At 59.9% G+C, this 14170-nt stretch overlaps 1 protein-coding gene across 14 annotated transcripts in view; it reads left to right on the top strand.

Annotated features, from left to right (window-relative positions):
* Window positions 1–14170, top strand: part of SHANK2 (SH3 and multiple ankyrin repeat domains 2) — a 469884-nt gene that overhangs the window by 276684 nt on the left and 179030 nt on the right. For all 14 annotated transcript variants that reach the window (XM_040465727.1, XM_040465726.1, XM_040465725.1 and 11 more), the window contains one exon: window positions 13957–14032. In XM_040465727.1, coding sequence (XP_040321661.1) covers window positions 13957–14032 — 76 coding nt within the window. The remainder of the gene's footprint in view (window positions 1–13956; window positions 14033–14170) is intronic.

The following is a 14170-nucleotide window of genomic DNA, read 5'->3' as shown; positions in this document are numbered from 1 at the left end:
ACACCCTCCCGACCCTGGTGTCAGTCAGGGACCTGTAACCTCTTTGGGGGGAGGGGGCGGTGCCTGGCCTCTCAGCAGGTGGGTGGGTCTCAGGCAATGAGTCCCCGAGGGGCTGGCCACCACGTGGGAGGTCATTGCCGGGGTAGGTCCCCTTGCGATCCGCTCGCACCATCGGGGTCACCCTCCCCCAACTCACCCTGACCCTTCCAGGGCGAGCCCACTCATTCCTGTGACCTTGGACCGTGGTCTGCCCACTCGGTGGCCTGGCGCCACGCTGTGAAGGCCCCGCCTGCCTTCCCGCACAACTAGGGCGGTTTCCTTGAGCTCCACAGGTCTGTCTTCTCTGTGTCCTAGTTCCTCAGCCTCAGCTGCCAGCGTCCCTAAAAAAGATTTTGAAGAACTAAAAAGAAGCCTCCCGCCCCCAGTCCGTTCCTGGGTTTAAATCCAGGTCTGCTGCTCTAGCTTGTGGTGCCCTTGGCTGGGGTGGCGGTGCGGAGGGGGGGGGGGGGGGAGGCGGGGCGGCCCTGCCTGCGGGGGAGGGGTGTCCCAACCTGCTCTGGGCCACAGCTCCACAAGTGGTGGCTCTGGCCGGGGAGAGAGGCCGGTTCTGGGGGGGTCGGGTCCTGGGTGACGGAGGGGCAGGTGCCGGGTGGGGGTGGTGTGCCCGGGAACCAAGGATCGTGCTGAGCATCCATCTGACATCTTGTGCTCCCTCTGGGCCGGCCTGTGGCTTCAGTGCCAGCAAAGGCTTTTCGAGATCCCTGTATGTGATCGAACACCCTCCTCTCCGCCGTGGTCGCTGCAGCCCCGGGGACAGCCACCCCTGGCCAGCGGCGGTGCGACTGAATGGAGAGGGAGGGAAACGGGCGTCCTTGGCGTGGATGTTCTGACCGAGCTCAGCGACAATGTGCCACGCAGGCACCCGGTCCTTCGTTTACTGTAATTTCCACTGAAACGGCCTCTCTGGTTCTGTGTACGATTGGTATAAATGCTTCCACTTAGCAGCCAGGGCTGATAAAAAAAAAAAAAAAAAAGCAGAAGACGTGCTCCTTACTACAGAGTAGAAACCAGCTCGCTGACAGCCTATTTGGGAGGGAGGGAACGGGTCGAAAGTGCCGGGAGTTGGGCTCAGCTTCCTGTCCTGTGGTGTCCCAGCCTCGCTTAGCCCGGGGGCTGCCAGAAAGGGGAGAGGCAGGCAAGACAGGACTGCAGACCCCCGACCACGAGTGCTGGGCGCCCCGGGTGGGAAGCGTCCACCGAGCCCACAAACCCAGGGGAGCAGGACCAGGAGCAGAGGGTCCAGAGGTGGGTCCCTGCGGTGTGACTTTGGGCGAGCCTCTGCGCCTTCTCAAATGGAGAAGGGCTTCCTTAGCCTGAAAGCCTGTGATCCCAGGGGCTTCCTGCATCCCGAAGGATTCTCGACTGTGGCATCGTAAAAGGCGTTGTCTGCAGGGAACTCTTCATCCCTGAGATCTGTCCTTTCAAAACTGCTCCGGGGAGGGTGTGGTCAGATGCGGCGCCCCGGCCTTGAATCCTGGAGCCGGGGTTGGGCCAGCTCCTCTGCTGGCTCTCGAGCTGGGCGACTTTGGAAAGCGTCCGGTCGCACCCGACTTTCTCCTGGGTGGAACGGACCTGCTTTGTGGCGCTGCTCTGTGGTCGTGGCAGAGGCGCTAAGGGGGCGCCGAAGACCAGTTCTGTCGCTCGCGAGCTGTGCGCCCGGGGACACCCTTCCGCGCCTGTTGCCTCCTGTGTGTCCCGCCTCTTGGGGCTGTTGGTGACCAAAACAGGAGATGCGGCTTTGCCCCTGGGACGGTGCCGGGTGGGCTCCCAGAGACTAAGCGCAGAGCCCGTCACCTAAGTGCACAGGCCCGCTTCATCTTGCCCTGCGTCTCCGCCATCCCAAGGTGGCAGCGTGGCTGTGACACTCCTCAGTCCGGATGGGAAAAGGGGACGTGCCCTCGGAAGGTCTGGCTTGCGAAGGGAGGGCCCGCCCCGGGAGGAGGCCGGGAATGTGGTGTTCCGGGCCTCCCAGGCTCCGCGGAGGTGCTGTTGAGGGAGTCTGCTCTGTGTGTCCGTCGGAGGGAGGGAGGCGCTGGGCGCAAGGCAGAGCGAGCGCTCCATGGCCGGCCGGGCGTGCAGGGTGGGCCAGGGAGGGCCACCATCTCCTCGGTCTCGCTGTTACTTCGTTACCCGTGCAGGGGGGACGACACTCCTTGTCACCCTGGCCAGTCGGGGGCACCAAAAGGAGTTTAAGCATTTTGCACCTGGGACGGCGTATGGAACACGGGAAGGGCCAAGTAAATGTCGCCTACGACGGGGATGGCAGGTGATGGCTGTCGACAGGGGAAGACAGTGATGGCCGTGGCGATGCGTCCCGCACCCGGGGCCGCCTCCCTCCTTGTCCTGCCTTGGGGGGGGTCCTGCGTTCCGACTGTTAGCTGAGCGGACGAGGCCAGTGTCAGAGGGCCTCGGCGGGCAGGTGGGTGCACAGACCCCACGGTCGTAAGGGGCTTTGTGAGGCCAGAAAACTGCTTCGCGAAGTCACGATCGCAGAGGCAGCTTTCGCTCGGCAACGCGGCCACCGCTTGATTCCTAAGGTGCTTCGTGTGAGCTTACGGTGTGACCCACGGTCCCCCGGGACACAGCTGTCGATCGGGGAAGGAAAACCAGCCCCCGTGCCGCACCTCTTCCTTTGCCTCCGGCTTTCGGAGTTTGTAGATTTGGCTTTTGCACGGTGCCTGAGCATATTCGGGACCCGCTGACGTGTGCCCTGGAGGGTTGGTGGTGGTGGGGGCACTCCCTGTGCCCACGCGCACCCGGGCCAACTTTAGGGGAATTCAAAGCGCATGGTTATTCTGGAAAACCTAACGTGGCCCCTTGCCACTGGGGGCTTACCCAGCTGTGTGGGCGCCAGGCTGGTATTCCCAGACCCGGGCAGGAGGGGAGAACCGAGCAGATGCCACACGTGTGCACACGCGGGGGATGGACGGAGCAGGGCTCGGAGAGCTGGGAATAAATAGAATCCAGCGACTCAGTTGCTTGTGGGCCATAACCCACCACGTAAGTGGCTTCAACCACTGGAAACCACATGCTGGATGGGGCACGGGGGGGGGGGGGGGGGGGCGGGGCCCCAGGGCTCGTGGCCCTGCAGGCCCCCAGGGGAAGAGCTGCCAAGCACAGAGCAAAGCGCTTCACGTCTGAGAGGAGGACCGTCTCCCCAAACTGCACAGAGGAGAGGGTGGGGCGTCGGAGGGGCTGAGGCTCACCCCGCTCCCGCCGTCCCTGGGGCAGAGCCGGACCTTGAACACACCTCGTCTTGTCCCTGCAAACGGGGCACTGCATTCTCATACGTGACGAAGGGGAAGTAAGGTGGCCGACAGAGTGACGGTTGCCAGTTGCTGACTTGAAGAGAGGGAGATTATCTGGGATTATCCAGGAGGGCTCAGTAATCCCAGCAGTCTTTAAGGGGAAGAGGGAGGCACAGAATTCAAATGAGCCTAATGGCATCTGAGGACTGGGCCCAGTGCTGCTGGCTTTGCAGATGGAGGAAGAGACCCCGAGCCCAGGAGCTCGGGCGTCTCCGGGAGCTGGGAGAGGCAAAGGAACGGACTCCCCCCTGGAGCCCCCAGCGGGGAACACAGGCCTGCCCACGCTTTGTCCTCGCCCGGTCAGATCCGAGCGGGATCCCCATCCGATAGGCTCTACGAGAAAACCTGTCTGTCGAGATAGGCCACCAGGTTCGTGGCACACACCCTCCCACGTCAGGCTGGCGTGGCCTGGTCCGTGGCATGGTCCGTTTTAAGAAAGCAAGTGACCTTACTTTCTCCTCCCTCCCCTGCCAGGCCAACACCTGGGGCCCCCGAGGCGCCCCAAGGACGTTCTGCAGCCGATTTAGTGAATAAACGGTCAACCATGCTAGCCGCTGCTCTGGGTGTGATGTGTCCCCCGCCCCCACCACCGTGACTTTCTGGCGGTGCCACCCGGCCTCCACACCTGGCGTGGGATTGCCCTGTCGGCAGAGCCCGAGGGCTGGGGGTGGAGCCGGGCCTGGGGACACACTGTGCGGCCCCCGCCCCCCGCCCTCTGCCCCAGCCCGCCCCCCACACCCCGGCTTGTCCCCGCTTTCGCCGGCTGGAGTCTGGCCGGGGTGAGCCATAACCCCGATGGCCGGCCCTGCCGACCCAGCCCCACACACCGGTGTCCGGCCCGGCCGCCTTCGTGCCCACTTCCGGCTTCTCCCCGCACTCCTGTCTGCCCGCTTCTCTCTGCTGCGCAAGGAGCCCGTCGGCATCTTTGGTTTTAAAAAAGAAAAGTTATTTCTGTCTTCATCCCCATCGGTAATCTCTTTCCTCCTTGTGGTTCCGATTCTGCATTTGGCTCGCCAGCCCGGGGTGTAGCCCGAGTGGTGTCTGATTTAAAACCCGCTGGAGATCACAGGAGCCTGTGGGAGGGAGGGGTGTGGATGCACAGCGCCAGGGGCTTGCCGTGGGACGGCCCAGCCACCTTGAACCTCCACCAGGCGGCCCGAGCCCGGCGCAGAGGCAGGAGGCCATGGGGCCGCACCTGACTCAGGGCGGGCACAGCGGAGGCGCTCCAACCGGAACGGCGACGACGGGTGGGTTGGGGGCTCCCCCACCGCTCCGGTGTCCCCCCGCGGTGGTTTTTGCCCCTTTGGGTGAGGATCCAAGAATGGGACCCGGGAGCCAAGAGAAGACCTGAATTCCAGGGGAGGGAGGGACGCGGGGAGCCTCACGACCTCACCGAAATGCCCTCCTTTTCGTCTGTCTGTCTGTCTCTCTCCTTTCGGTGGGACGGAAGCTAAATCTTGAGGGAAATGGGAAACGGAAGTCTGAGGGAACACAACCCCAGCTCTGTCCATTCCGGGCTGTATAGTAGGTGGCCACAGGCTCAGCGGCTCCCAACACCACCTGGCGAGGGGTTCACGGTGCCGGGGGTCAGCGGCGCAGGCGGGCTCGCCGGCTTCCGTGCTGGGTCTCGGGGGCCCCTTTCGGGCTGGAGCTGGAGCTCTGGGGGGGATGCCTCCCCCGCACGTGGGGTCGGCAGCAGGATTCTGTCCCCAGGAGCTGCAGGACGGGGGACCCGTCTCCTTGCCGACCTCCCTCCGGGGGTCACTCTCAGTTCCAGCGGGTCCCCCACGGTCCTGCTTATGTGGCCCCTCCATCCTCAGACACGTCCGGTTCTCTCCCGTCCTTAGATTAGCCCCTGATCATGTCCCTTTGCCAGAGAACCTGACGTTTCCAGGGGAGTAAGGCCAGGGGTGAAGGTTTCCTGGCAGAATTCAATTCTTCACGATCACCTCTGGACTGACCTGTCCAGAGTTCACCGAATCGAAGTCTTTCTCCTTTTAAAACCTACCCCAGCGGTCAGCAAGGGAACTGTAAGTCAATTTTCCTTCTGTCCCTAGAGAGAAGGGTGCAGGCGACCTTGCTTTTTGCCTCCTTTCCAAGACACGCGCGTGGACTTACGACCCTTTCGCGGCCTCTGAGCTTGTGGCCATCGACAAAGTCAGTCTGAGGCACCGCGCCTGGGGAAGGGGACAGGAAGCTCGGGATGTTACCTGACGTGACCCCGCCATCGTGATGCGCGAGCCGAGGCGGCACGACCCGGAAGTGTTTCTGATCCTTGCAGGTCGTCTCCAGCCCACGGCCAGTCCCAGGGGAGACGGGAGCCCTTGTGTGTCCAGCGTCCTTCGCCTGGTCATTTTAACTGCTCTCTGATGGAGGGATGTCGCCGTGTGGCTAGGACGAGGTTGCCACTGCGGGGAACGCTGCCCCTGCAGTATCTGGACCCATGTAGGGGGTTGATTGTCACAGCAAATGCCAGCACTTGGGAATTAGAGGCGAGGATGCCCAAGGGTCTGCAGCGTCCAGGACTGCCCGGAAAGCGTCGTGGTGGACGGGCCAGGGGACCGTCACTTTCCACGTGGGTGACGACAGTTTCTAGGCAGAGTGACAGACAGAGCTGAAAGACACCGTGCTTTTGGTTGCAAGAATCCTAAAACCTGCATAACCTGGGTTACGTGGAGAAGCATGGTCCATCATAAGGATGCGGGGCCCTTCCTGGGCCCCGAGGGCAGAGTTGTGTGGCCCAGCCGCCCTCCCCTGGTTCTGGGAGCAGGTTCTAGAGTCGGCACGGGCCTTGCCGGGAGCCAGGACAGCTCAGCCGGCTCTCTGCAGAGCCACACGCGCTCCGCCACTGCCCCGGGCTCTGGCCGTAGCGCCCGTCTGTTTCCCGTGGTGACGGCCTTGGTGCCCCAGTCGGGAAGGATACGCTGGCTTCAGACAGGAAGCTGAGACCATCCACGTCAATTCCATGTTCCCAGGAGAGGGTCTGTAAGCAGAGTCCCGGACAGGCTGCGCGGGGTCCGTTCACAAGTGCACGTGCCCCCGCAGCATTGTCACACCCTGCTCCTGGCCCCTTTCACAGATGAGAGAACCGGGGCCCGGAGAAGCAATTTCCAACCTGGGCCGCGCAGCCAGCAAGGGACTGGGCTCACGCTTGCCGTGTTAGGTGCAGGCGCAGTGACCTTCCTTGCGTGTCTGTTCCATGCGGGCACCCGTGAGCAAGGGCGCCGCCCCCGGGGACCCTGGCTCAGGAGAAGGGGCCGCACCCAGGCTCCTTGCCCTCTCCCGTGAGGGCATCTCCTGACCCGAGAGCCCTCCTCCCCCCTCACCGTCCTTGGAACTACCTGTTGGCCTTTCGGAGTCTTTGAAAATCGTTTTGAGAAGATTGCTTCCCTCAGTTCCTTTTCCAGAACCAGTCACCCTGGGGGACCAGAGGCCATTCTCATCTCCCCACATGCCCCCTCCTAGCTCACTCGCCGAGCTACATGGCATAGTCTACCCAGCAGCAATGCGTAAAGGGCTATTTTAAATGCCGACAATCTGAAGCTTGTCGTGCAATCTGTCACTCCTTTTCACAAGTCGCGAGAGGTATATGGAATGGGATTTCTAGCCTTTTTTTCTTCCCGTGTAGATTTTTCTAGGCCACACTCACAAAGAAGCCTCCAGGGTACGTCCGCCTGAACACTGCCCGCGTGGGGTGCCGGGGTGCACGGCCGTCTCCTGGGAAGGGGTTAGCCCCCAGCTGCGTCGGCGGCAGAGAGGAGGTGTCGTGTTGCGAAGCCAGAGACTCTGGGGTCATTTCGTCCAGCGGTCGGCTTGCTGGTCGAGAAGCTGAGGCCTGGAGAGGCGGCGTGAGGAGGGTGCACGTTGTCCCCATCAAGGTCGGGACTGGAGCTCAGGCCTCTCAGTTTTGCAGGGCTGGCTGCTTGCGCCCCAGCCGTCCCCGGGAGGAGCCACGTCCAGCCCTCTGTGCTCCAGCCTCGACCTGTCACGGTCCCACCCCACGGGACGAAACTGCCCACGTTGAACAGGAGCAAAGGGCCCAAGGGCGTGTGGTTTTGTGCACAGTGACCGAGCACTTTCTGTGTGCCAGGCTGCGTTCCAGGAGCCGGCGCTCTGGCCGTGCACTGGAATTTGAGTTGGGGAGAGCGTGTCCCAGGGAGTCCAACAAGTGTAGAGGTCCTGAGGTACGGACGAGCTCGACATTTCCAAGGAAGGAAGGGGAGCCTAAGGTGACAGGAGTGGGGCGACTGAGGAGGGAGAACAGGAGGAGTCAAGGCCACGGTGTCAGGCCAGTGTCATCCAAAGACGCTTGGTGGGATTCTAATTCCATGGGAAGTTGTTGGAAAACAGTAAGCAACACTGACATCACCTAATGTTTACATTTTTTAAAGCTCACTCTGCTCTACGGAGAGTTAGACCGAGGAGGGTAGGGACAAGTGTGGAAGCGGGGAGACCAGTGGCTACTGCAACAATCCAGGCAAGAGCTGATGGTCGCTCAGATGAGGGCGGAGGGATCGCTGGCCTCTGAGCTGCAGGAGACCTGCAGACCTTGCTGCATACAGCCCTGGGCCCGGTGCAGGCCAAGGAGGGGGCCTGCGTGCAGACTACTTGGTTCTTGGCTTCAAGAAGCTTCTACGGGGTTAGGGAAACAGACAGGTTCCCTCTGGGTTGGTTAGTTTATGTCCTTTCTTTTTTTTATTTTTTTTTAATGTTTTATTTATTTTTGTGAGAGAGAGAGAGAGAGAGATTGAGAGAGAGAGGGAGGGGCACAGAGAGAGGGAGACACAGAATCGGAAGCAGGCTCCAGGCTCCGAGCCGTCAGCCCAGAGCCCGACGCGGGGCTCGAACCCACGAGCTGTGAGATGGTGACCGGAGCCAAAGTCGGGCGCTCAACCGACCGAGCCCCCCGGGTGCCCCAGTTTATCTCCTTTCTTTATCATCAGCAGAGAGGCGTCTTCCTCTGAGACACATGAAGAAGGCGTGTGCTGCTGCCCTTTGCTCTGTCCACGTAACTAGGATGCGTTCCTATAGTCTGTTGGGCAGTTTTCCTTTTCTAGAGGGTATGAGCATCTTCCCAGACAAGGGGCCGAGCTCTGCTCTCGCGTTGATGGCGTCTAGTCTGTCTTTCTGCCCTCACCGGGACTCCCGGTTGCTGTGACGAAAGCCAGCTCCGCCAGGCCCGAGCGGAACATGGAATGTGCTGCCTCTCGTGAGAGAAGGCCACGCACGGTCTGCATCAGTCAGCTCAGGCTACGTAAAGCTGCAGTAACAAACGTGCCCCTAAACTTAATGACCTAAAACCACAAAGTTGTCTGTCTCGTATCCCAGGGGGGCTCACTCAGGGACCCAGGCTGATGGGGATCACCATCTCAAGTGTACTGGGCACCATGCCCCAGGGATAAACTCAATACTGGGGGCAAGGGGCAGTCTCGCACTGGGGACTAAATGCTCCATCCGTCCAGGAAGTGGCATAAGTCGCTTCTTGAAACTCATCGGGCAAAACTAATTTCAGGCATCATCTGGCCAAGCCGAGGTCACCTTCCTCAACATGCAGCCCTTGGAACATCTCAGAAAACGCCAGTGGGTCACGTGTGGGCCACAGGTCCCTCAGTACTAACGATGGGGTCCAGGACAGTCCAGCGTGATGCCTGGACCGGCCTGGGACACAGCCGTGCTCGTGGTGACTGGGGCGGCATGCCTCTCGAGAGGTGGCTCCCCCGGGACCCCCGCATGGTGACGGGAGCAATTGTTTCCCCAGGGAGGGGACATGTAGGCACACGAACTCGCTGTGGGCACCACACCTCGGGTGGCGGGTCTCCTGGCCGTCGGGGGCGGCCTTGCAAACAATGAAGTTCATGGCCCCATCCCTCCTTCCAAACTTGGCAGCTGTGAACAAGGGTTAGCCGCACCGTCTTCAGCCACAAAGGAAACGTATTCGGTGTGTGTCACTGAACAGCCAGGCGCAGCTGTGGGTTGTGCACAGGGCTTCTGACCGTGTCACCAGGGCAGTCGGTCGGTCCCCCTATCCCGCCAGCTGCTCTACTGTCCTGGGTGTGACTCGTTCTCAGGCAGCGTGTTCCCCACGGTGGCCTCAAAAGTGGAAATCGCAGCAGCAGGAGGAAGGCTGCATTGTCCCAGCCAGGGTCACGTGCCCCTCCTCTGAGCCAGGCACCTGCTGTGTTTAAAGGAACAGACTGCCAGGCTCCCGTGCGCGCGACCCTGGAATCCAGGGCCGAGTAGCGGGGGTGGGGAGGGACTGGGCAGCCGCACCTGACCACGTGGCCGGGCCGGGAAGGGGCTCACCCCAAAGAACAAGGGAGGCACAGCCCAGGACAAGGGGAGTGGCTTCTGCACGTGGACTGTGAAGGCGGTGGCTGGCTGGTCGTTTTAGAGTTTATTTATTTATTTATTTTGAGAGAAGGAGACAGAGACAGAGTATGAGTGGGGGTGGGGAGAGAGGGGGAGAGTGAGCGGGAGCATCCCAAGCAGCCTCTGTGCTCTCAGCCCAGAGCCCCACGCGGGACTCGATCTCACGTCCCGTGAGATCATGACCTGAGCTGAAATCAGGAGTCCGACGCCTAATGGCCTGAGCCACCCAGGTGCTGCTGGCCAGTCAGTTTAACGCAAGTGGAAGACAGAGGGTGATCGTGCAGGGTGTAGGGCAGAGGCAGATATAGGGGCCCGGAGGATTCTTATGGGCCTCCCTGGAGGACCCGTGGCCTTCCGGCCGCACCTGGAAGCCTGGGGTGGGCTCTGCTGGGTGTGTGAGTGAGCAGGCTGGCCGACCTGCAGCCTTCGAACACGTGTGACCGTGTCCACATCAGAGTGACGGACAACCGATCATCCAGCTGAGGCCCAGAAGCCTCTCTGAAGGGCTCTGGGTCTGCGTTCAACCCACAGGGCTGCTGGCCGGGCCTCCGACCTCCTCCTGCTCCTCCCCTTCTGCGTCTTGTTTGCGACCCACGTGCATCTTGGGAAGGGGCCGGCCCGGGCGGCCAGCAGCCCCCGCCTCCCCGCACAGGGACGGTAGATCCCAAGGCCGACCCTGGTGGTGACACGAGGGGCACACCTTAACAGTGGGGAAGGGGCCTGAGAGCGATCCAGCCCACCTTCTCTCTTCCCCGGGTCAGACGCTGAGGCCAGGCAAGGGCAGGTCGCGATGTTGTGTCCCTCAGTGCCTCTCCCCTGATCTTTGGGGCCGTATCCCAGAGCAGCAGTGTAATTGTGTCCAGGAGCCGGAGCACAGAAAAGACCTGTGCAGTGGGAGTTTTTCACAAAGCATTCAGAGATAGTATCCTTTCAAATTAAAAAAAAGGGGGGGGTGCCTGGGTAGCTCAGTCGGTTAAGCGTCCAACTCTTGATTTCAGCTCATCTCATGATCTCATGGCTCATGGGATCAAGCCCTCTGGGCTGACGGCACGGAGCCTGCTTGGGATTCTGTCTGTCCCTCCCCCGCTCACACTCTTCTCTTTCTCAAAAGAAGGAAAGAAAGAAATAGTATCCTTTCTAAAGGTCTCCTTTCTCTAATAAAATAATTGAGGTAGAGGAAAGGAGCCCATTGTTTTGAACGTCCTTCCTGAGCCAAAATAAAAACGTGGTAAATCTTATGTCAGACTACGTTCTTCCCTCGTGTCAAATTTTCTTGATCCGTGAAATCCCCAAATCTGGGAACCACTGGCTCGCTGACCTAGCCTAGAAATGGTTCCCTTTCTGAAATGTTTCTTCCGGTAAACACACACGCACATGCACACACACACACGCACACACACACATTCACTGACGCCCCCTCTGCTGCTGGAACCCTAAACCTCTGACTTTAGCCAGGGCCCCCCACCGATCACATCTCAGTGCTCAACACCTCCCTAGGCAACCAGCACAGAGCTGCCTATGTGGGGCTTAAGCAACAGAGGCAATTATGAGTAATAACAGCTCACAGACAGTCCCCACAGTTGCTCGGTGGCTTTGTAAGCTACTCTGCTAAACACGATGAGGTTCAATTCCTACGTAGCCCTCCGGGGCCTGGCGCAGATGGGGCCCCCACACAGATGTCACAGGGCTGAGTCGGCCGGATGCATCGTCTGGCCTGCGTGCTCCCTGTGCACCGTCATCCGACTGCTGGTGCCCTTAGCCCAGCTCCCGGAAGGTCCTCATCCTCAGGCTGCGTCTTCAACCCGGCCCCAGGATCCTGAGCCCCGGATTGCAGAGCTAAGGCCCCACCCCTGTGAGTCTCCTAGTCCCTGCATGTGGGACGCAGGACCCGTCTCCCCCCGTGGGCTTGATAAATGACTCACATTGCACATGTGTAAGCTACAGACGCCGGGGAGGAGGGGAGGAGGGTCCAAAACATCTGGGCACAGTTCGTCCAGGTGCGACACACGGAAGAGGTACGTGCAGCTTGGCTGGACTGGTGCCCGGCGCGGCGAGGGCCCTATGTACTGAAGCCACTCTGAGGCTGTGTGGTGTGTTTTCTTTCTTTGCTGGTCGCACAATAGGTCATGTAGGTCAGGTGGACAGGTACTGGCCCTGGGTAGCTACCAGGAATTAGGCATGGGGGCGGGGCATGTGGAGTAACACAGAGAAAAAGGCCATCACCACCCTGGAGCACTGTAGAGGGCATGGGGACTCGGACCCCTTCCAGGGGTCACTTAGTGTGGCTTGGTGGTCTGGAGCCCCTGGGGACTCATCCTGACCCTGCCATTTAGTGGGTGTGTGACTTTGCCTCGGCAGCCTTACCATCTCCATCCATAAAATGGGCTCGGTCCCACCTCCCTCATCTGGCTGCTGCGACTAGTGAGGGGCTGAGCGCAGATGACCAGACGGGGGCACAGGGGAAGGACCCCATAAACATTAGCGTTGATGGAGCAGGGGCACGTGGAACAGAGACAGAGGGAGGGAGGACCCCAAGGTCCTAGCAGGATTTGAAAGGTGACTGGACGTGGTCGAGGCTGCAGAGCAGCACGTACCTCGCACGGGGGCTCGGGAGGTCCCGGAGGTGAATTTGGGAATGGCGCTTGGAGCCGGAGCCGGTGTTCAGTAAGCACTCAATTAGTGTCCACGACAACAGTGGTGATGTTGATGTTGTTGCTTGTCAGAGAATCGTACCTTTGGTGTTCTTGGAGCCTCGGGGGTGGTGACGGGAAAGGGGTGAAGAGGCAGGTGGGAACCAAGTCCCAGAGGACCCGGGCTGCCTATCAGCTAAGGCAGCGTTAGCTGCTGTAACAAACAAGTCCCTCGAGGGTAGCGTGGGGCGACAGAAGTCTAATTGTTGCTCACTTCAACAGTTCAATGTACAGAGATCCGGGCATCTTGCAGGAACGCTAGAGGATTCCACCATCCTGTAGTGCCCCGGGGGAGCGTCCTAGCTCTGAGCTGGGCGAGGTAGCAAGAGAGGGTGGGGAAGCACACGGGGTCCATAAAAGAGAAGCTTAGAAGAGAACACCCCCCCCATCTTCACAATGGAATGTTCCATCGCATTGCTCACATTCCATTGGTGGGAAGTGGTCATGTGGCATGGGTGCAAGGGGAGCTGGGAAATGTAGTCCTGGGCTGGCCATTTGCTCCTCCCTCTCCCTCAGAGACATCTCCGTACTGTGCAGAAAGCGAGCATGCATTTTTGCTGAACTAGCTGCCTCCAGGCATAAAAGGGGCTCGAGCAAAACCATGCCGACCTTCCTCGGTACCCTTACGTGCATTCACTTTTGAACTGAACGTGTGTGGGGGTTTGAATAAAAGCTCGTTCGCCTTGGAACGTGGACTGACCACAGAGAGGGTTGTAGAAGTTATAATGAGATTTTGAGCCATTTCCTGAAGCCGATCGCATAATTTCTCTGTATTTTTTTTTCCTAGGGTTTAGGAAGGAGATTGTCCCGGAGATTTTATTCGTGGGGAAAATATCTGAACAGTAAATCATTGATCCCCCGAATTTCTCGTATTTGTGTTTTTGTGGGTTTCCTCCCTGGGCCCCCCCCCCCCCCCGCTAGCTGTTAAAATCTATTCACGTTCTTCAAACTGTGTCCGGTGAAGTTTACGTCCAAATCTGCTGAGCAAGAGAAGCAGGCAGAGGACTGAAGTTAGGAACGTGAATCATGTTTGGGGTTTTGTTTGTTCGTTTGTTTGTGTTTTAGGAAAGAACGTCTACAGTCAGAAAAGTAACAACAAGCCTTCTTTTTCCCCAAAGGCAGGTCGTGTTCGCTTTAGCCGGGAGGCCCAGCAGCATCACCTGGGGATGCCTACCCTTCTGGTGGGTTCTGTGAGCCACTGCTATTCTGGCTAGAACTGCATGACTGTCTTCTTTGCAGAGCACTGCCTCCCGCCCCCTTCCTGAGCCCAGGACCCGGGGCTGTGCCTTCTTTCCGGAAGGAGGCTCCTGGCTCTTCAAAAGTTGGCCTCGGGGTTCATATGTGTTCCTCACAGTTTGCAGAGTTAGGCCCCAGAGCGAGGCCTTCTCTTCCTCCAAGATCTTTCCCCAGGAGAGCGGGTCTCGCGCTTCGTAGGTCAGATAAGTGAGAGGCCCGGCCGGCCTCGCCTGGTTTCCGCATTCAGGGGCCGTGACTTTTCTAAACAGTGTTTCTCTTCCCTCTCTGTGCAGAAACTCGAGCAGACCGCAGCAAGAAACTCTTCAGGCACTACACAGTCGGTTCATATGACAGCTTCGATGGTTCCAGGTAAGACGTGGCTCTTCCTCCGCCAGGCCCCCTCTGCTCACAGATGCTCGCGTGGGCCGCAAACAAGCGCTGGACCATCGTGCATGGAGCACTCGGGCGCCCTTGGCTTTTCCCCTCAGTGTGTCCATTGGGACCCCC

This window comes from Herpailurus yagouaroundi, unplaced genomic scaffold (genome assembly GCF_014898765.1).
Source record: "Herpailurus yagouaroundi ecotype Mexico unplaced genomic scaffold, PumYag 569, whole genome shotgun sequence".
Taxonomy (NCBI): domain Eukaryota; kingdom Metazoa; phylum Chordata; class Mammalia; order Carnivora; family Felidae; genus Herpailurus; species Herpailurus yagouaroundi.
Note: the sequence above shows the minus strand (reverse complement) of the source record. Positions and strands in the feature narration are given on the sequence as shown.